The 21,765-nt window shown below is 40.2% G+C and overlaps 1 protein-coding gene across 6 annotated transcripts in view; it reads left to right on the forward strand.

The window, feature by feature from the left end:
• The window catches only part of szt2 (SZT2 subunit of KICSTOR complex), a 120,795-nt gene that overhangs the window by 43,232 nt on the left and 55,798 nt on the right, over positions 1–21,765 (forward strand). For 5 of the 6 annotated variants that reach the window (XM_032525775.1, XM_032525780.1, XM_032525776.1 and 2 more), the window contains 12 exons: positions 779–1,016; positions 2,692–2,766; positions 5,228–5,366; positions 5,923–6,058; positions 6,382–6,502; positions 7,060–7,212; positions 8,819–8,921; positions 11,564–11,678; positions 13,797–13,884; positions 18,635–18,753; positions 19,388–19,552; positions 20,719–20,803. In XM_032525775.1, coding sequence (XP_032381666.1) covers positions 779–1,016; positions 2,692–2,766; positions 5,228–5,366; positions 5,923–6,058; positions 6,382–6,502; positions 7,060–7,212; positions 8,819–8,921; positions 11,564–11,678; positions 13,797–13,884; positions 18,635–18,753; positions 19,388–19,552; positions 20,719–20,803 — 1,537 coding nt within the window. The remainder of the gene's footprint in view (positions 1–778; positions 1,017–2,691; positions 2,767–5,227; positions 5,367–5,922; positions 6,059–6,381; positions 6,503–7,059; positions 7,213–8,818; positions 8,922–11,563; positions 11,679–13,796; positions 13,885–18,634; positions 18,754–19,387; positions 19,553–20,718; positions 20,804–21,765) is intronic. The other variant, XM_032525777.1, reaches the window with a different exon arrangement.

Here is a 21,765-nt window from a genome sequence, read left to right on the forward strand (position 1 = left end):
AGAAATGGCACATACTAAGAAAAGCTCATTGTGGGACTAGCTCTAGTGGCTGTAATTTTGGGAAAGAGACTTCAGATAAGGTATTAGGGGACCACTAAAGTCTAATAAAAGTATCCATAGAGCACCATGTCATGGGACCTTAAAATAGGCTGCAAAAAGAACATAGAATGAGATGAATCTATCAAGGTGTCACCTCCTGAGCTCAGTCCCATAGACTCTGACACCGCCTGACAGACTGTGATCAATTTAATTACAAGACGACATTGCCTCGTTACATTTGGTGCCTTTACTGTCGCTGCCCTTTTAATGTTGCATTTTTGTGTAATACATTTTGTTAGTGGGAATAATGTTCATTTTAGATAATGTGGCCCACCTCTGTGCTGGAAATCCACAACGATCTACTAATACAACAACAGATCTCATCATGTACAGATGTCAGAGCTGTTTGCAGCTGCAGTGTGAACACAGGGTTTGTTGCCAAGCTTTGCAGTCTTTATTCAGTGGTATCTACAGCATAGAAATAAAGCGCCGATTATGTAGTCTTTCATGTTGCCATGGGAATGATTCAGCACAGACAGTTTTCTTGTCAAAACTTGTACACATGTATTCAGTCTTTTAAGCAACAGGAGTTAGGCCGGTCGTTTTTTTTTTTTTTGGTCATTGTCAAAGCTCACCAAGCAGTGCGTCCGGCTCTGAGATGTCATGATAAAACATGAATATGCTTATATGAATATGCTTATATGAATATGCCACTCATGTTGACTTGAACCCTGTCCAGCTGCAGAGTGAAGACAAGAAGCCCCCCAGTGTTGCTGTTGACACACCCGCTGACGCAGCAGCAGAAGCCGCTGAGCCAATCAGAGGCTTGAAGCCAGAGGCAGAGGACACTGTTTCCCAGAACTCAGTCAGCATGGTGACCCTCCAGCTTCACACAGACCGCTGCCCAGAGCCCACCTCCCCCCCCAAGACGCCGTCTAGTGTCAGCCTGGCTGAGTCCATGCAGTCCGCCTCTCACAGTGAGTCCAACAGACATTGTTGTTTAAAACCCCAGATCTGTAATGTGTTACTAAAGCATTTAATTACATGCTTTTTAGTAGTTGTTATTAACCCTCCGATGGATTAGGATGCCTGTCTAATAGGACTGCAACTAACGATTCTTTTTATTGTTGATTAATCTGTTGATGATTTCCTTGATTATTGGATTAGTTGTTTGGTTTTTTAAATGTCAGAACATGTTAAACAGTCTGTCATAGAGGAAGAAAGAAACTAGAAAATATTCACATTTACCAAGCTGGAATCAGGGAATTGTTACTTTAAAAAAAAGAAAATTATATTATTGATTATCAAAATAGTTGGCGGTTAATTTAATTGTTGACAACTAATCAATTTTTCAATTTTTCTTTGCAGCTCTACTGTCTAACTGTAATTATTAGTCATTATAAGTAGGATTGCAACACTTCAGGAGTCACAGTGTGATCATTCTTGTAATGCCTCAATTTATTTATGTTTTCGTATGCTTGTCGTTTTTTCATGTGTCATTTTTCACTTTTTCAAATGCTGAAGTGATAAGTCAAGTAATCACATAAACAAACCAAAGGAAATTAATCCACAGAAGGATTGCTGATGTAGACCGATAGTATGGCCAATAGCCGACCCTTGTTAACCGGCAATGGAGTCCCAGTCCATCCGTCCAGGAACAAGGTGGTTCAAAATGGCGGGTGACTTTGCCTTGTATACCAGCCACAGTGGCTGATGGAGTGTTTTTTAGCGTTAGTCCATGACACATATAGCTGAGCTGAGGTACAGACAAAAGGAAAATTATCGGTTAGAAAAATGTAGTAACATATCCGTGGTGTTAAGAGGTCCGCCGCAGAGTTAGCAGTAGCTATGAGTGTACAGACCGTTAAGGGCAAAGTTAAGAAAAAGAGAAGGGACTTTTCGAACAAGTGGCGCATTGATGATGAAGGGAAAAAGAGGGAATGGTTAGCCTAACTTCCTGGTGACCAGTCCATGCATTGTACCTACGCGTCGTCAGACAATGCAAACAAATAACCTTAAATTAGAGGCAATAAAAGACCACGAGTCATCCATCTTATATCAAGAAGTGCACTGCCATGCAGCTGGCAAAGACGGGACCCCAGGAGCAGAGTGGCCGTAAAGGCTTTAATTTTTTTATTTGCCTATATTAATAAAATATGTAATAATAATAAACAATAATGTACTGAAGCAATTCAAAATATGCTAGTGCACTTTCTTTTATAAATTTGAATTCCGGAAAAAGTGGCTGGTAAAATTGGGCATCATCAAGTTTTGGTGGCCAGTATTGGAGAGGATGGTTGAAGATGGTTGTCATAGTGACATGATGAGTTTTTAATCTAGAATACTATACTGTATACTGTATATCTATACTGTGGGCCCAAGTATACAACCGGTCAGAGTTTGCTGTATGTTGGCTTCATGAACTCCATTGTGAGGTGTGTTTAATAAGACATTACTCATTGATTAATTGTGACATTGATTTCAGGTGATATCGCCCAGCTCTTATGTTACTAGTCTATTCATAAAAAGAAGAAGTAAACAGGGTTGTCCGTTGTCTCAAACTGCTCTCTCAGGCTCTGAGGGTGTGCCATCTAGCAGAGCTCATCTCTGTTTTTGTGATTTGTGACTTGTCATTCAATAATCTTTCCACAGGCTGTGGCAAACTCTGGCCGAGTCGAGTCCAGAGCGTGGTCTCCAGCCAAGGCAGTCTGGACTCAGACATGCAGGGTAAGTCCTATTGGACCAGGGTGATCAGTGTCAGAGGCGTTTGAAGAACAAAGTGAATGGGACAAGTTTGAAATTATTTTGCTTAGAGATCTTCAACAGGGGGTTACTGGGAGTTATTGCAGGGGGTCGCCAGATTATTGTTTGATCATTTTTTGATAGTTTTTTTTTTTTATTTAAATATATGAAAATGAGATACATTAACAATAATCTAACACATTATTAGCAAAGCCGTTTTGCTAAAAAAAACAACTTTCATTTACACAATATCGGTGATAGGCTTACTATAGAAAAGACATTAAAAAGTGATGTATAAATATCTGTGAATATCAATTTTCATCCAGCCGGCCCAGTTTAATAATTATGAATAATAATGAAATGTTATGCAATGTATGTAGTTGGGCACTACTTAAAGACTTCTACTTTAGCTCATTTCTCACCAGCTTGTTAGTGTTACACTTGAACAAAAATACAGACCTACAATACACAATCAATACAATCCACATTCAAAACACTTTAGACCAAAACGAGTTTCCCAGTGTAAGAGCATGTAACCACACTGCTGCCATGTAGTCACGCTTGAAGAATGTATTGTCTATTTCTAGATGTGAAGAAACATCTCTATTATTTCAGTTGGTCTGATTGAAAATTGAAATAGTCTGTTTCTAAGAATACATTTGATTGAATTACAAAAGTTGCGTGGAACTGAGCACCATCCAGCGGCTGGTAGTCTGTTAGTACAGTTTCCCCATGGTAATAGCTCCATCTTGTGGACAGTTTACGTCATTACAGTTTATGTACAATTGAAAGACGTGAAATCCTCCGAAATATAGTAGATTGTTGTGATTTCTAACACTGATTGACATAAACACAGCAAGTATGTTAAAGGGGAACTAGGCCTATTTTCATATTCATACATGGTATTCCTATCATCTAATACAGTCCAAACATATTATTAAACATAAACAACTGTATCAAATCCTAAAACTAAATATTGTGATTTTATTAATTAGAAAGTGTACAGCTGCTCCATAGACAATGAACTGGGAAAGCTATTGTAGAGGACACTCGCAGCACCCAGGGCAATGTGTACGGGAACATTTTGTGTAGAGTAAAGAAAACCCAAATCAGTCTCCAGTTCATAATCATACATTCATATTCATTCTTTGGAGCACCTCTACACTTTATGATTGATGACATTGATGCCAGCTCTGACTCTGGGGGATCCCGAGGCGTTCTCGGGCCAGGGTGGAGATATAATCCCACCACCTAGTTCTTGGGTCTTCCCCGAGGCCTCCTCCCAGCTGGACGTGCCTGGAACACCTCCCTAGGGGGGCGGCCAGGGGGCTTCCTTACCAGATGCCCAAACCCCCCCCCATATCTGGCTCCTTACCACGCAAAGGAGCAGTGGCTCAACTCCGAGTTCCTCACGGGTGACTGTGCTTTGTGTATGTAGAATGGCAATACATGAACCTTAAACTCTGAATATGAAAACATGTTTTGCTGAGAAGCATGATACATTTTTGCTCAAAAATTTTCCTATGAGAGGTGCGTGGATAGCTCACCTAGTAGAGCGTGTGCCCCAAGTACAAAGGCTCAGTCCTTGTCGCAGCGGCTGCGGGTTCAACTCTGACCTGCTGCTCTTTGCAACATGTAATTTCCTCTCTCTCCCCTTTTACATCTTCAGCTGCCCTATATAATAAAGGCCTAAAATGCCCCAAAAATAATCTTAACAGGGAACATTGACACATCGTTATATTATAAAAACGTATATATAACGTTTATCTTCACATTTATTTCAAAAAACAAAAACGCCATGAATTGTATCCTAAGTGTGCAATTATGTTGGAGGCTTCGGAGGAGACATCAGGTCCAGAAAAATCAGAAGCTTGTCTTTAAGAAACACATCAGAATGAAACAAATGTTGAAATAATATTATGTTTTCATTTTTTAGTGGAACTTTAGTCCGATGGCAAAGTTTGCTTTTTCAATTTTGTTTTCATAGCTAAGTACTAGATCTTCTAGAGATAAAGCTCAAGACGCATGATTCATTTTATGCAGTGATGTTAATGAAGCTGTTTGTAAATACTATAATTACATCTATGATCCGTTGTGTACATTTATGACCACCAGAAAGGGAGCCTGGTAAAGTGACTTCAATTAGAATGGGTCCAAAGCTCAGATTGTAGAATACAAAACTGTATCAATCATGATTGTTTTTTTAGTTAAATATTATTAGTATCTATAATTAACACGAGTGGAGCCCTAATAGTAAACCTTGTGGAACACCACTGACTGTACTGCATGATACTCAAACAATTACAAAGCGTTTCAAAGACTTCATTGACGTTGATAAGTCATGCTGCAGAGATGAGAAGCTGCGGTTACCAACCTTTACAGACTTGGCATGACTTATATGATGAAGATAATGTAAATGATGTTCTTTTGCTTTGTGTGTTTGAAGGTTATGATGGCGGAAGCAGTGACTCTGAGTGTGAGAGCCCCACCCTGGATGATCAGGAGGGCCAGTCACCGCTGATGCCTGACTTCTGGCTCATTGTCCAGATTCACCAGGACAGAGTGAAGGTCTACACCCATTCCAGGTGAGACAACCCTACAACCATGCTCTAAGCACCGCTGTTGATTCCTGCTACCCAGTATGTCTTTAACATTTAACAATCAGCATGCAGTCTGTGGCACATATTTATCAAACAGCTCAGAGATTTCTACCTGGTCCAGAATTCTCAGAATGGCACGTTTTAGCTTGTTATCTATGTAATCTCAGCAGTAAAAGAAAATCAGTTTCTGCAAAGTCATCTTGTATTCAGTAACTGTGTTACAGGCTGATAACTCATCATTCACGTCAGTTTAAACATTTTGTGAATGTCATTCGCTCTCAAAGGAAAATATCTTTTCCTTGCTGTGAGAGTAATTAAGTTGCAGTTGTTTAAGTTCCTTTGGTGGCTTCTATACGCTTGATCGTGGCTGATCATTGGATGCCATACATGTCTGAGGATTAGGGCTGGGTATTGTTACAATTTCTTTGATACCAATACAGTGACTTTTTTGATACTCAATACTAAGGAGGCAGTTTGGTTGGTGCCTAAAAGGATTGAATTCGTCACCCAGCCCTACTGAGGATTTATCCTATTTTTGCAGGTGCTTCACAGAAGGCAAAGAGGTCAGTGCTGAGGTGTTGGAGAAGAAGGAAGAAGAGCAGGAGCTGCCTGAATACTTACGCCTGCATCAAATGGTGGTCAGGAAGATCGGTGAAATGTGCAGAACAGTCAATCAGGTAGCTTACCTCTCAGATGTTTTACTAAATCAGAAGTAACATTGTCCTTTTGTGACCATATGGAAAGGAGCATAGTGATAACTAAACAAAACTAAAACACATACAGTACATTACTACAGAAGAACTGCCATTTTCAGTGTATCAGACACTCTCAGGTCACTGAGTCAGACCTTGAGCTGTGAGATAAAGACAGCCAGCCTTGGACCTTATGGAAAAACGGACTAATCGTCCAGATCTCGTCCTCTTCACATCTAACTAATGTCCCCACCTCCCTCTTCTTTTATGATGAGTCAGGGATTTTAATGGCTGTGTTGTGTGTGTAGCGTATGCTGCTGCAGGACCTACACGACAGCCATGTGTGTAACTCTCTGCTGGTGGCTGAGAGTGAGGAAGACATCTGGAAGAACGAGTCTCTCTACAGGCAGAAGCTCAACACCTCTGACGGTAAGTCAGCAGAGCAGATAGTTTGCTTTTATTTTCCTCAGGTTTTGAGATATCTGTGTGTATGAAAGGATGCTTTTAGTAATTTGGCTGAACAGACGCTTCAACCCTTGTGTTGTCTTCCTGTCACCCATGCAACTTTTTGTTTTTCTGGGTCAAAATTTTAAATTTAAACATTTTGTTGTTCTTTTTTTCAACACACTCTCTCACTTTTCCTGACGGTGTTGTCACTTTGCTCCAAGTGTTTGGTCCCTTTTTCCAATGTTTTTGAAGCTTTTCCTGACATTTTTGTCACTTTTTTCAACGCTCTCTTTTTTATAGAACATAGAATTGAATAAAACACCCAAATTCAATGAAAGTAGGGTACTGATCATTTGTTTTACTGAAGAGTAATAGTTTTTTTTTGACAATTTGGTTGAAAGAAACCCAAATTTCTCATATAGAAACTTTTTGAAAATGGGTCAAATTTGACCCGAGGACAACATAATTCTTCTGTATTCTTTTGGTCTCATACTTACACCTGACCCTTATGTGTTTTTAAATATTTCACTCTGACACAGATTACAACACAGAGGAGAGCTACCCGGCCCGAGACTACCTGGCAGCAACCATGCAGTTCATCCCTGGACATTTTGCCTGTGAAGTGGTGTGGAACACGATCATCCACATTCACCCACGCCTTAAGATGGGACCCAGCAACGGGGTAACCAGGGGTGAGTGGCAGATCTGAACGCTTGGTTTTGGATAAAAGACGTGTTCCTACATATGGTTGACACCCATAATGACTCATCAAATCTGTGCAAGTTATTGGAAAACCAAAGTACTACGTATTACAGTTAGAGTAATACATACACACACACACAGATGGGGGACACGCAGGATTAAAAAAATATGATGGACTCTTCAGAAGAGGTAATTATTTTCAGTTTTTGAGTTTCTGTGCGGGTAAGTCACCGGACACCACAATCTTCTGAACATATCCATACTGAGAAATACAGAGAGTTGTGTGAAGCTGACAGTCTTAATTAGCTTTGTATAAACTCATTTAGCAATGGCTTGAATGTAATGGACATTCACCAATATCAAAAAGTTATGCACTAAAGCTTTAAGTTGGAGGTGATCTCACCTAACCAGTAAAATAGGGGAAACAAATCTTAGTAAATAGTCATTTTATTCCTCAAAAATGTATTCACCTTTTTAAAATGTTAGCATTTTATACACATTTGCATGTTCAGCTGTCCTGATATGCAGCAACTCAGAGACTCTCAAGGTTATGGGAAACAAATTATAGTAATTCCTAAAAGTGTTACAATTGACCACTGCCGTTGTTTCCCACGATAATTGGTACCAAATGGCATGTCCTTTCCACAGTGCTCTAAGACATTACAGTAACATATGCTTTCAAGGAATTTATTAGGGAACTACACAACCTGGGAAAAAAATGTGTAACATGTATGTAGTGAAACTGAAGGGAGGGGCCCTTTAGTTGGACAGGGGAGCTTGTGGTTGATTCCGCCCAACAAGAAAGATTAGAGCAGGTAAGTGAATAACCACTAGCCACGACTGACATGCCTTTGTGCAAGGCTCTAAACCCCCTGGTGGTGCAGTGGGGCTGGTTAGGAGTGTAGTTACACGGTGCAGCTTAGTGTGGAATTGTGTTTAGCTTACACAGCTTTTGACAGGGATTATGTGCCAGAAGTTATTTCCAAGAAGCTTTTTTAGCTACAAAGCCCTTATTTTAACATTCACTTTAATTAACCATGTCTCCATATATTGTTTTGTTTTAATCTAGTGATAGTCTCCCGTTGCCAGACCTTCCTCCACAGCGCTGCAAAGGAAGGTCTGGCTAGTCTACATAGGATTCCAGGATAGGAGACAAACGTGCTCTGGTTTATTGGCATTTCTTTAAACCAACCACAATCGTCTTGGGAATGCGCTAGGCAACGGTGCCTCTGCAAAATAGACTCGGGAAGGAACTTGTATTGGTGGAACATGTGTAAGTTCAAAAGTTGTTTTAGTCGTGCAACAGAAAACTCAGATTTGACAGATAGTCTAGCTAGCTGTCTGGATTTACCCTGCAGAGATCTGAGGAACAGTTAACCAGAGTCCTCAGAAATCCACCGGAGTTTAGAACGCCAACACAAAGGAAGAGGAAAGTGACGGACTTCCGGCGGAATTTCTGGCCGCACCTGAACAATCCCGGAAGTGGAACGTTGTGGATATAGACTAATATAGTGATGGTCCTCTTCTTGAAATGAATAGATTTATGTTGCAAAAAAATGCTAAACCTGTCCAAATGTTTTTGTCTCCCTATGGCAGCGATCCAGGCGCTGCGCTCTGTGCTCAACTCTTTCTGTGTGGTCAACAGGAAGAACATGTTTGTCTACCAGGAACGTACAACCAAATCAGTCTTCTACCTCAGGTTAGACTTTCTCATCATTATTCAATCTTCTTCACTTCATCATTGGATTTCAATCTTTCCCTGCTAGGGTCAACACTTTAATTCAATAAGGTTTTCAGCATTTTCAAACACAATATCTCATAAACCTGCATGCAGGGGCTTTGGGAGGGCTTTTGCAGCACAGGTCAACTACAAACTTTACCCTCAAATGGAGACACTGAGTTTTGGGGAACATTTTTTGAGATGTTCTCAAGGCAGCAATATCGTTAAAAGGAAATCAAACTTGCTGGAAATTGATCTGCTGTCAAACACGGCCTTGCGAGTACACCTAATTTCTGGATGCCCTAAGCCGGATGGCAGAGCTTCCATATCAGATTGTTAACTTTGAGGTTGGAGGGAACAGTCCCTGCTTACATGGTTCACAAACCATTACACAACTTCAACAAGACTGGGCTCAACGAGATAAATCATGGGAGTGAGCAGAAGGGAGAGTAAAGATAGGAAGTTAAAGAAGGTATACCAAAGAACTGTCTCTGGTTATACCATGGTCTGGGTGAATACTGATTCTGATACTGATATTCTGATTGATTGCAGGGTGTACTTTAATAGGACTACCTCCTGCCTACTAAGTCGTTAGTAGTAGTAAATAAGCACCAGTGTGGGCCAATCATAATTCAGGGTGGGTCGGTGCTACCCCATGCCCTCCTTCTAGTCTCTGGCACTAACACACTTAGCTAAGGTGCATCCTATTAACTGGAGCAGTAAACAATGTTTGCACTGCATAAGAGCCGTATGAGATGGGAATGTTCCAGGTTTAAGTCCTCAGGTGTTAACAGGGAAACAGCGTTATCCCTTAAACACTACCATGCTGCTGTGAAGACACACAACTATCATGTGGAATTGTCGACCACTTTATGTACAGTGGTGTGAAAAAGTGTTTGCCCCCTTCCTCATTTCCTGTTCCTTTGTATGTTTGTCACACTTAAGTGTTTCGGAACATCAAACCAATTTAAACAATAGTCAAGGACAATACAAGTAAACACAAAATGCAATTTGTAAATGAAGGTGTTTTATTATTAAAGGTGAAAAAAAATCCAAACCATCATGGCCCTGTGTAAAAAAGTGATTGCCCCCTAAACCTAATAACTGGTTGGGCCACCCTTAGCAGCAACAACTGCAACCAAGCGTTTGCGATAACGTGCAATGAGGCTTTTACAGTGTCCTGGAGGAATTTTGGCCCACTCATCTTTGCAGAATTGTCCTAATTCAGTTACATTAGAGGGTTTTTGAGCATGAACGGCCTTTTTAAGGTCATACCACAACATCTCATAGGATTCTGTTCAGGACTTTGGCTAGGCCACTCCAAAGTCTTCATTTTGTTTTTCTTCAGCCATTCGGTGGTGGACTTGCTGGTGTGTTTAGGATCATTGTCCTGGTACAGAACCCAAGTTCGTTTCAGCTTGAGTACACGAACAGATGGTCGGACATTCTCCTTAAACACTAAAGTGTGACAAACATGCAAAGGAACAGGAAATGAGGAAGGGGGCAAACACTTTTTCACACCACTGTATACATTATGTATGATGGGGCTGTTCATTAAGCAACATTACCAGTTAGGTCACTTCAATAAATTGCAGTTGTTTTCAGGATTTTCTCTTTCATAATGGAGGTTAAGCTCAGTCCCTTAAGCTAGGTTTATGGTCACCACCGTGATCCCAGCTCGAGGCACGCCCCATGAAATGACGTCCCACAGCTGCCGTGGCTGTGCACCTCTGACTTTTTGTAACTGTGCTCCACAGTCTTCACTTTATACATTGACATCCCCCCACCTTTCTCCATGGTTACCATGCCCCAAACAGCTGCACTATCTCAAAGCTCTTTAAAACTCTACCTGACATGTGAAAGTGAGTGAGACAGTCAAGACAGGAAAAGGGGAGAAGTTTAGCCTTGAGTGGCTGAAGATAGCCGGGGAGGTATGTGACTCTGGGTGCTTGAAGATGGTTATTATAAGCCAGTAAAAGTACAGAGATATTCAGCTTTAATAGTTACATTTTCTAACACATTTCTTCTTATTTAACATGTAATGTAAATGGCTTTAGCCTTGTAGTCAAACATGCTCTGTGTTGTCTTATGACAAGTGTAATCCTGGTTAGCAAGCCCATTTAAGCCATGCTTTTCACAATAAACCCTTCGTTAGGTAACCCTCTTGTGGTGTATCATGAGGCACTTAGTTCAGCAGTGAAAACCTGTAAGAACCTGTTTTTTTGTCACAATTTGACCATTTATTCTTGAGAAAACTTGACACAATGTCTTTAGCTGCCATGCTACTTTTGGCTTTTAAGATCTCATCAGTCTTTGGTTATTCAGTTTCTAAAAAATCATCTACTGGCTGAGTGCTGTTATTTCCTTCTTTGGCGTGACTTTCCAACACTTTCCTGGAAACATTGTGCCGTTAGTGAGAGCAGCTTTCAGATAGAAAAGGTAGGAGACCCCGGGGAAGGACCATAAAAAGATCAGCAAGGACAGGATATCCAGTGGGTGACATTTTATATAAATGGAAGAAGATGGAATTGTTCCAAAACTATCTTAAGTACCTGACTGATTACCCGCTAAATCACGAAGACATCAACTACCTTATCTGTTGCTTGTGCTTATCTTTCCAGACTTTGTGAAACATCGCTAACAGGGAAATACTCGGACGTGGATGGGAACCTTCACATGACTCGCTCCATTGGGCTTGCTAGGAGTCAAGAGCCCTTGTTTCCAGAGGAATCCATGGTAAGTAACCAAATTAAAACTAAAACACTCAAATTCTGGTTATGGTTCTTATCAGAGCTGAACACTTTGGACTAGTAAATTTGTAATTTGAGGACTCGACTTGGATTTGTCCGCTATGAGGCTAGTCTATATCCATGACATTTTCACTTTCGGGATTGCTCCTGTGCCGTTGGAAATTCCACCGGATGTCCCTCGTTTTGGCCAGATGTCCTCAACCTCCCTCTGTCTTTGTATTGGCGTTCTAAACTCTGGTGGATTCACGAGGACTATGGTTAACTGCTCCTCAGATCTGTGCAGCGTAAATCCAGACAGCTAGCTGGAATATCTGTCCAATCTGAGTTTCCTGTTGCACGACTAAAACAACTTTTGAACGTACAGATGTTGCACCAAAACAAGTTATTTCCGGAATGCTGTGTGGACCAGCCAGCCCTTCCTCCGCAGTGCTGTGGAGGAAGGTCTGGCTTGACTGAAACTGATTTGACTTGAGACTTGAAAGAAAAAAGCTAAGGGAAAGTCAACCTTAGATGAATAAATATTAAAGACTACTCTGCTGGGCATAGATCACTGCCAAACTAACATGAATAACTGACATAGCAAGAAAGATGCACACGCTAGTGTTTCTATGACCAGTTTTAGATCTTTTGTGATTACGTTTTCATAGATTTGAAAGAAAATACCAAACAAAACCATCCACAACATGAACACATCCCCTCCCTTCCTGAACCCCCTCACTGGTCATTGCCACACACTTCACCAGACAAAAATTAAGAAAAGATGAAACAATAACCAATAATAATAATAATAATCAAGACACTACAATACAAATAATAACAACATAGAAAACAAACTGTAAACCAAATGAACATAATATGTGTACGTGGCAACACCATAGACACATAGTACACATATCTCCACAGAACCTGGATTCTTAAGAGCCCACTTTTCCTCATTTCCTAGTGTAGCCCTTCAATATAAAATGCATTAATTGAGTGCATCTTACGTGTATAACCTGTGATCATTTGTAGTCCCTGCCAGGCTTACTTTGTGTCATATTTAAAAATGACTGCATTTTGTCTTAAATAAGCAGCTTTGCACTCTATTTTCTTCTTAATTTGATTCTGTACAGCTTCTTTTCCTCTTTACTACCCCTTGATTTGAATAGCTTCTTTTTTTTGATTAGGCAGTTCTTTGAGTTCAGGGGTGACCCAAGGTGTGTTATTTGGGAAAAGTTGTACTGTCTTTTTGGGAATGGTTAAGTCCCAAAAACTTATGGTTATGATTTCTTGATCATGTAAACCGTTTATATGACATTTTGTCAAACGTCTTCGCCATCTCACAAGCCCACTTTTGGATTAAATGTAGAGCTGGGCTAAATGCAGAAAATCAAATATCACAACATTTTTGACCAAATTCATTGATGTGGATATTGTGGCGATATTGAAGGGTTGACTTGTGGTGCTTTCACAAAATGTCAACACAATGAGATTTTTGTGTATCATATCACCATAGTATGATGTCCAAAAATTTAAGACGATATCTAGCCTCATATGTCAATGTCAATTACATATATTAACCCAGCCCTAATTGAAGGCACACCTTCATTACTCCGTCCTTTTAAAACAATCTGTCTATCATTAACTGGTCTGGACCCAGCTTCTTATGTGCTTATCTTTTCCGCTTAGGATGATCCATCTCCTTGAATAAGTAGTTTTGGGCTAAACGGAACCTGGCTCCCTGCTAGTCAGACCTAGTTTATCATGTATTATGGTTCCATAATCAGTTTTAGATGCACGAGACATGTCTGTAGAAGCAGAGAGGAAAATACTGATGAGATGTCTATTACAATGGAAGCTGGCGGTTACAATGTTTACATGCTCTCCTCTTCTCCAATTAAGTAGAAGGATTCATTAGTGAATAACAGCAGGATCTTTGGTACGCATTGGCTCACGTGTGTGGATTACACGAGGATGCCAATTCCCTGCACAAATGCTTCACACATAGATAAAACACTCAAACATACTAAATAAAAGAGGTTTGTCAAAGGTCACTCCGTGTAATCTTTCTCAATCGATAGAGGTGTAGTCAGATTGTTGACATCATCGGTGTCTCTTTCTTCAGGGCTCCAGATCTTCTGTGGACAGCTCTCGGCCAGTTGGACAAGTGGACAAACACATCCTGCTGTTGGTGCACGGAGTGGGAAACGCAGGTAAGAGCTGGGAAATATCAAGGACTGATTGAAATTTTTAATATTAGCAATAGTGATCCATGTTAAGATGGTGGAGTTGTAATAAAATTTCATCCGTCCATATTCAACCGCTTATCTATGGTCGGGTAATAAAAAAATCCAGGGTAAAACCAAGGTTGTTCCAAACCAAAGAAAATAATCTTACTTAGTTTGATCAGAACAAAACATGATTATGGTGGAGTTGTCTCTTCAACATCAGAATGACAGGGGAGTACTAGCTAGCTGAAGTGTGCATATAACTGCAATTCGGGATGCCTGTGTGAAACACTCGGTGTGCAAGGAAAGATTTAACAACACAAAGCTAATCAGCTAACGGGCAGGCAACAAAACATTTCAAAGATATAGAAATACACAAATGGTTACAACGCAATACACGTAGCATGAAAGTGCATTGATTATGTGTTTAACCAAATTTCTTACTAAGTTCTCAAGATATGTTATAATACAATTGATAATAGAGCTTCTCACTTGCTTTGCCAAAGTTTAATGTAGAGGATATTATGCTTTTATCTAAAGAATATGTCATGCCAATACTAAACGGGGTAAACATGATCACTATGACATATGATTGTGAGCATTGTGTGCTGCCATGCTAACACTAGCATTGTTGTTGTTTGATCAGATTCAATCCCCCTACAGTATTTACTTGAAATCCACTGATTGTCGCCTCATTTTTATCTTAGTACCTCTCATATAATGTGCTAGGAGAACCATAATCCATCATACACTTTGATTTTCTTTACAGTCAGCATTAAAGTCTCACAGCTGCTTGCATGGCTGTAGAATCTTAGTGTGTTACTCACTGAGGGGGAATTGGGGTTTTGGCTGTAGCTTAGAAAAATTCTTCTTTATGAAGATGAAATACTTATATATTTACCATAGCTCTGCATGTGATTAATTCACTAATTGACATTTCACAGTGGTATTTACACGGTCACCCTTTATCTGTGGATAATTTGTGAACAAACATTACTCTCTAAGGCTGTAGAAGAGGGAGAACGGAGAGCGAGGCAGATCATGCATGAATGGCAAAGCAGTTCCCAACAAACTTCCTAAATGCCTTTTGGCTAATCGCGTTGCTTGTGGGATGAGGCATTTCAGAAGTGGATGGCAGTCAACACAAATGAAGGCCTGAAGCAGCACTCTGGGCTCCTCAGTGGAACGATGATGCTGCTCCACTGCGCTGGCAGCATGATGTCGAGGGAGCGGCGGAAACAGACTCAGTTTGAGTTTTACAAACATCCTCTACTGCACTTGTGTTCTCAGTGAGTGTGGCTTGGTCCACTGACAAAGCAGGCATATGTCACCAACTTCTCTTGACATATTTTGTAGGGAAAAAGCCTGTAAAGAAGGGGTGTTTGAGCAACAAATTAGATTCAAATTAGACACAAGTACCCCGTTTGTCATAGTCGTGGCAGTTATGTGTGCTTGTCTTTTGACTTACTGAAATAAATGTAAAATAACATGGCACTGCCAATATAAATATTTGAGAGTTTAAAAGATGATGCAGACAAAAACCAGCAATGTTAGTTTTTCTTTCTATACTCTCTGACTTCCCCACCCTGTTTGTGGCTCTCAAGCCCATTGGTTAGGTTGGAATCTAATAACTCACTAATACATTATATCATTTCTAACAGCTGATGAATTTAGTTTTTAGTTAACAAATAAGGGGAGTATTGTTTGTTTTTGTCACTAATTTATACATAAAAGGTTTTGATGAAGTCAGTTTCCAACTGACGTACAGTATATATGCTGATAATTATATATCTGCTAAAGCTAATATTATCTGATATATCAACTCTACCTGTTATTAATACATGGGTATACTGTACATATATTTTCTTGTGTAATACATTGCTAGTGTACTTATAATCATTAGCTACATTTAATTTACAATATTTATTGCATTGCTCCTGATTGTTGACTCAAAAAAATATGCCATAGATCTCCTCGTTGACCTCAGTGCTGCCTTCTGCTCAGTAAATGATGTCATCCTCATCAACAATCTTAAACATGAGCTGGGAATTAAGGGTACAGCATTGGATTGGTTATCCTCCTATCTCGCCAACAGATCATTGTTAGTAAGCATAAACTAAACTCCTTTTACTCCGGCCAGTCTCTCCTGTGGTGTCCCACAAGGGTCCGTCCTCGGCCCTATGTTCAGTTCACACCCTGATTATTTCTTGAGGGGAAATTTGATTTGGAGTAGCAGGCAAAACCACAAACACAACATACAAAAGGACATGGGAGATGAGTGATAACAACCAGATAAAGAGTATAAAACCTTTCTAATGAAAGCCATGATAAAGTGCTGCTTAGGAGTCATAGTTCATTGCAAATGAAGCACTTATATTGCTCTTGTAACAAAAAATGAATGTTATCATCTACTTCATCTACTTGCCTCCCCTTGGTTGAATTATACATAATATAACAAATATAACATCCCTGCCAGTGATATGCAGCTCTACCGACCCCTAGTCCTGCCCATCTGACAAACTGCTTCAGGGAGTGCCTTGAGGATATTAAAGGCTGGATTGACCAATGCCTAAATGCCCCATTGTCGCCTTACCTCAACCCCCATGCTACAAACCTTGCTTTCATCTTTGACTCCGCTTTAATATTGATAAACAGATAAATGCAGTTGTCCTGTCGAGTTTCCTTTTAGCTCCGATCTATAGACAAATTAAAACATTTCCCCTCATTCCCAGAGCTGGAAATAGTCATCCATACCTTCATTTTCCTCACGGGTCGACTATTGCAACTTCCTCTACTCTGGTATCACCCAGTCACCCGTGTCCTGCCTGCAACTCGTTCAGAACACTGCTGCTATGCTGCTCACTGGAACCAGGAGAAGAGCCCCATCCTGGCTACCCTTCACTGGCTTCCAGGTTATTATAGAATTATTTAACAGGATCAGCTAATTGTCCATGGTCCTTCCAGTCCATCATAGTCTGGTAGAACTGAGGCAGCTGTCTCCATACAGTAGATAAAAAGTCTGTGTGGGTATTCACTCCAGTCCAGTCAAAAGAATCATCATTACTGTAACAAGTTGCCATCGTCAATCACTGACATGCTAATTTTAACAATATTTCTAGTTTCAAGATGTCAAACTCAAGGTTTGCATAGTGAACGGAAGTTGATGAAGATAATAAAAAAATCTGAGAGGAATGAACAATAATTTATTCATTCATTCATCATCTGTAACTTTGTGGGGCAGTCACACTTTTTGTGCTCAGGTTCAAGGCACAACATGGGCTTGAGCTTCTCTTTACACTGCCACTTACAGGTTTGGCATGCTCTTGACGGCATTGACGGCTTATGTACACGGGTACATGAACACTTTTCTGAAAACTGACAGCTGTGCACAATGTTATTTTTGAAACTGAGAGTTTGAAATGTCCGTTTATGAAAATAGCCGGCCACGTGTAAATGTAGTCTAAGTGTGTAGTTTTATATGATGGACTGTCGAATGTGTCATGTTATATAGTGTACAATTTATCACCTTATGTTGCTTTGCTTTGTTGCCATTTGCACAGATTTGCTGTTCCTCTTGTTGATGCCTTGATGGCACTGTTGTACTGGGATTTTTTCCTTGTTTTCAACAGGCTGGAATTACATCAGCAGTTTCTCAAAAGCACAACTTATTAAAGTCCTTGTCTGCTTCCTACTTTGAACAGCAACATCACTCGATAGCTATATAGACACGCTCCTTGAAGTGTGAATGGGTGTGTTTTTGTACACCATAAGAAAATGTTGACATTGAATACACAGCACTTCATATTGTAATCCTCTGAAGCCTTAATGAAACGCTTTCTAACACAAAACATATAAAGAGTATTTCATAATTTTTTCAGAATCTTTTTAGACTTATTTGACCAGACTGTGTATAGATTCATCTTGACTGAGAAACTCTTTGGCCTGATGAAATATCACCTTTGCTGCTCAATTCGTTTTTCAGCATCTGCCTTACAAAATACATTTAAATGGCGGGATTGTCAGAATTCTTAAGACAAGCCGGAAAAAAAGCATCACAAAGATGAGCTTGAAATTAAAGTTAAAAGTTAAAAAAAAGCTTTAACTCAAGGCCTGCTTACTAGCTTTTTCCTGAGCTTCCCTAACCTTTACAGCCCATGGCTGTTGCATTGTGTGATTCTGATTGTACCCGTTGGGAAGGCTGTTTTTGAAGCTGTTAGATCCATAAAGTACTGTGTTTGAAACCTACTAACCCGCATTTCTCACTGTGCTGTGTTCTGGCTGCACCGCGGTTTTGTTCCGTCTTCGGCTATGCACCATACCAAACCGGGAGTGTCTCAGAAGTGTAGCTTACTGCTGCCTGACTCGCAGATGATATTGTCTCTACCAATACTTTACAGTACCATGTTAATTAAGCTAGTATCTACCTCTCACTCCAAGCACTCCTGCAGTTAAACTCCGTGCCCACACTTTTCAGCTATCCCTAAAAGGGATCAGTGATGTTATATCATTTCCACCTCCAAGATGAATCTCTTGTCGTCCATGTTGTTTAGAGAGGATGGACAAATACAATATTGGGGGGGGATAATTACGCTTTGACTTGAATTGCCACGATTGCTTGTTGGCAGCCGCGGCAGACACTGTAATGCAAAATCTCATTTGTAATGCGCTAGCCGGAGCGTTTGTGTATTTGCAGCATGAGCGTGAAAACAGTCATGTTTATGTACTTTTTGTTCAGGTCCAGAGATCACGGACGAGCTGGTCAAGGTGCTGCGCAAGCGCCTGGATGAGACAACGTTGGACATAATCACGGTCATGCTGGTCAGGAACTGCAAGCTGACACCAGCTGATGTGGAGGTAACTTGCTCCCTGACCAATCTTTATAGAAGAAATCTTGGGGAAAAGCACCTGTTTTTTCTGAATGCACACAGCAAAACAATCTTGTTTTATTTGTTGTTTGTCTGTCAATAAAAAAATAGACGGGTAGTATACAATATTGATCTGTTCAGAAGATAATTGTGCTTGATAAATATACGTGATGATATACTGGAGCTTAAGAGTGGTACATTAACTAATTGTTTAATTAAGAAAATTATGGAATAGTAACTAGATCGATTAATTGATCATCAAATGGTTTTGGGATTTCGACGATATTTTCGGTTATAGGTTTGTCTTGTTTATTGAAAAACAATAGATTGGAAACACTTAGATAAGGGTATGGAGATTTAAAAAAAGGGTAGCACCTGAAAAGCAATTTGCTTCTTTCTACTCCTTTTTGAGTATTTACTTAAGATTATTTATTTATTTATTAAGCTCATTCTTAGCTTACTTTGTGTCTTTTTTTTCGGTGTCTTGTACAAAATAAAACTATTCATTCATATTTCTGTGTACGTGGACTTGTGTACACTTCCAGAAGTATGGGTTTTATTCCCTTCTTGGGCACTCTGAAAATGCTTCAGATAAAAGCTTTCACAAAATGTTGTCTGCTCAGTTCATCCAGCCATCAGGATCTCCCGCCACTGAGGTGATGAACTTCAGCCTCCCCCAGTACTGTCTTCCCTGGCTGCCCGCCGTGGCTCACTACCTCAGGCAGAACCTCCTCATCTTCCTCCATGTACCCAAGTACACCGACAGCAACACAGCAAACCACTTCAAGGTACAATCCACACCAACGTAATGTTATTTACTTGATTGTCTAATTGTTAATGTTATCACTGGGGCGGAAGGACCTCAGTCTGTAGTATGTTGGGAACCAGAGGGTGGCGGTTGGATTTTTGCACAGACCACTGTGTGAAGGGTGGACTGGTAGCTTCACCCTCTGGGTGCCAGGGTTGGGCATCAAGGACTGCTTGGAATTATTTCAAAAATTATATTTCTAATGGAATCTTTTTTTCATTTGTAAAATGTGGGTTTTTATTTCCAACCATCTGTTCCAAATTTAACACACGCAAGTTTTTGTTGCCGTAGCGACCACTGCTGCATACTTCCAGGCGCTTGTTGTGTTGCAGCCTTGGTCCGAGGTTTGTGCCTAAAAATAATAATAATAATAAAAGGATTTTTTTCCCTTGCTGCTGTTACACCAAATGCTTGCTCTTAGGAGAGAATTGTTGGTCTAGACCTACTCTATCTTGAAAGTGTCCAGAGATAACTTCTGTCATGATGATACACTTTAAATAACAATAAATTGAATGTAGCACAGTAAGCGTGTTTCTTTACTTTAAGTTGAAAAAGCCCGGTAAAACTAGTAAAATAGCAAATAAAATGTTCTCTTATCTGTAGAATAAGCATGAGACCCGTTTCAACTCCACCCCATCAAAAAGAAAGAAAGAATCAAAAGAAAGAATCACACATTTTCACACGTGTGTGTGTGTGTGTGTGTGTGTGTGTGTGTGTGTGTGTGTGTGTGCTGTGTGTGGGGTGGTGTGTGTGTGTGTGTGTGTGTGTTGTGTGTGTGTGTGTGTGTGTGTTGTGTGTGTGTGTGGTGTGTGTGTGTGTGTGGTGTTGTGTGTGTTGTGGTGTGTGATGAGAGAGAGAGAGAGAGAGTAATGAATAACAACAAATTCCTCCATCTACTTTTGATGATTTGTTGACTTGTAAAAAAAATAAGGCATCGCTGCAGTTTGACACATGCAAGTGCACGACAAACAGCTCTGTTTACAGTGATCTGGATTAAAAATGAATAAATCTTAGATATGGGAGGCTGCAAACTGTGGCAGAGACTAAAATCATTTTTGACAAATCCCATTGTGATGGATGAAATAAATGCTGACTTGTGTGGTTTGAGTTCCCAGAGGCTGATTTGCTCTCCTGTTCTGTCTGCAGCACTACTTTCATTTGAGCAGCGACTTGGCTGATGGGGATATCTACCTCTACAATAAACCTGGAGGCCAGGGGACGGGAGGCAAAGGTAATCATGTTCCCCCAGCCACGGGGACCCACAAACTGCTACTGCACTACTTACTTATTTATATAACCTCATATGTGTTAATACTTTTCTATTGTTTTATAACAGTCTTGTATAGTTGTCCTTTAGATTGCACCACATGAACATGCTCTTTGCTCTTTGTTTGGTGTCTTGATTTTCTACTTTGCACCTAAAGTGTAGTCTGAAGTTAAGAGCAGGTTCAGACAACACACACATATACACACACTACAGCACACACGCCTACATATACCCTAGAGAGTAGATCAATAATAAAACCTTTTTTTTTATCCATTCAAAAGTCAAATTGGAGAAGGGATAAAAGAATAAGAGTGGCGATTAGTAATACAAGCAGGTACATTATATTCTAATTTTTATTTTATACTGTTGATTCTTAGTGGGGAAATTACAATTTACAATTATCTGAGGAAGACAAAATGCTTGTTGTTTCACACCAATAATTTTAGATCTTAAACGCGACAAGGTGACAGACAGACAACAGAGGGAAATGAGATGGGACAAGACAGGACTTGACAGTTGACTATTAGTGATTGGGCAGAATGATCTGTGATTCACATTGGGTGGTCACGAATAGGGTGTTGAAAGGAGTTGGAAAAACATTGCATGCATGAGTGTGGATAGTGTGTGCCTGTGTGCAGTGTTTTCTCTATGTTGCTATGTTGCCACGGTTAAATGTCTGTCGCCATGGTATCTGAAATAGGAAAGCCGCAAAACAGAGCGGAACAGTGACAGGACTTCATCCCTTGCAAAGTCATGGCAACCAAGTATACAACAGGGCAAGTACTACTTGTCACTCAATCTTAGAGCGTACAGCTACAGTTTATTGGAAAATGGCATTGTTGACACTGAATTTGATGATATTACTGTTTATCAGATTCAATATGAGACAAGAAGCTAACATTAGCGAACGCTGTAGTCCCTCCCCC

This window comes from Etheostoma spectabile, chromosome 9 (genome assembly GCF_008692095.1).
Source record: "Etheostoma spectabile isolate EspeVRDwgs_2016 chromosome 9, UIUC_Espe_1.0, whole genome shotgun sequence".
NCBI lineage: Eukaryota > Metazoa > Chordata > Actinopteri > Perciformes > Percidae > Etheostoma > Etheostoma spectabile.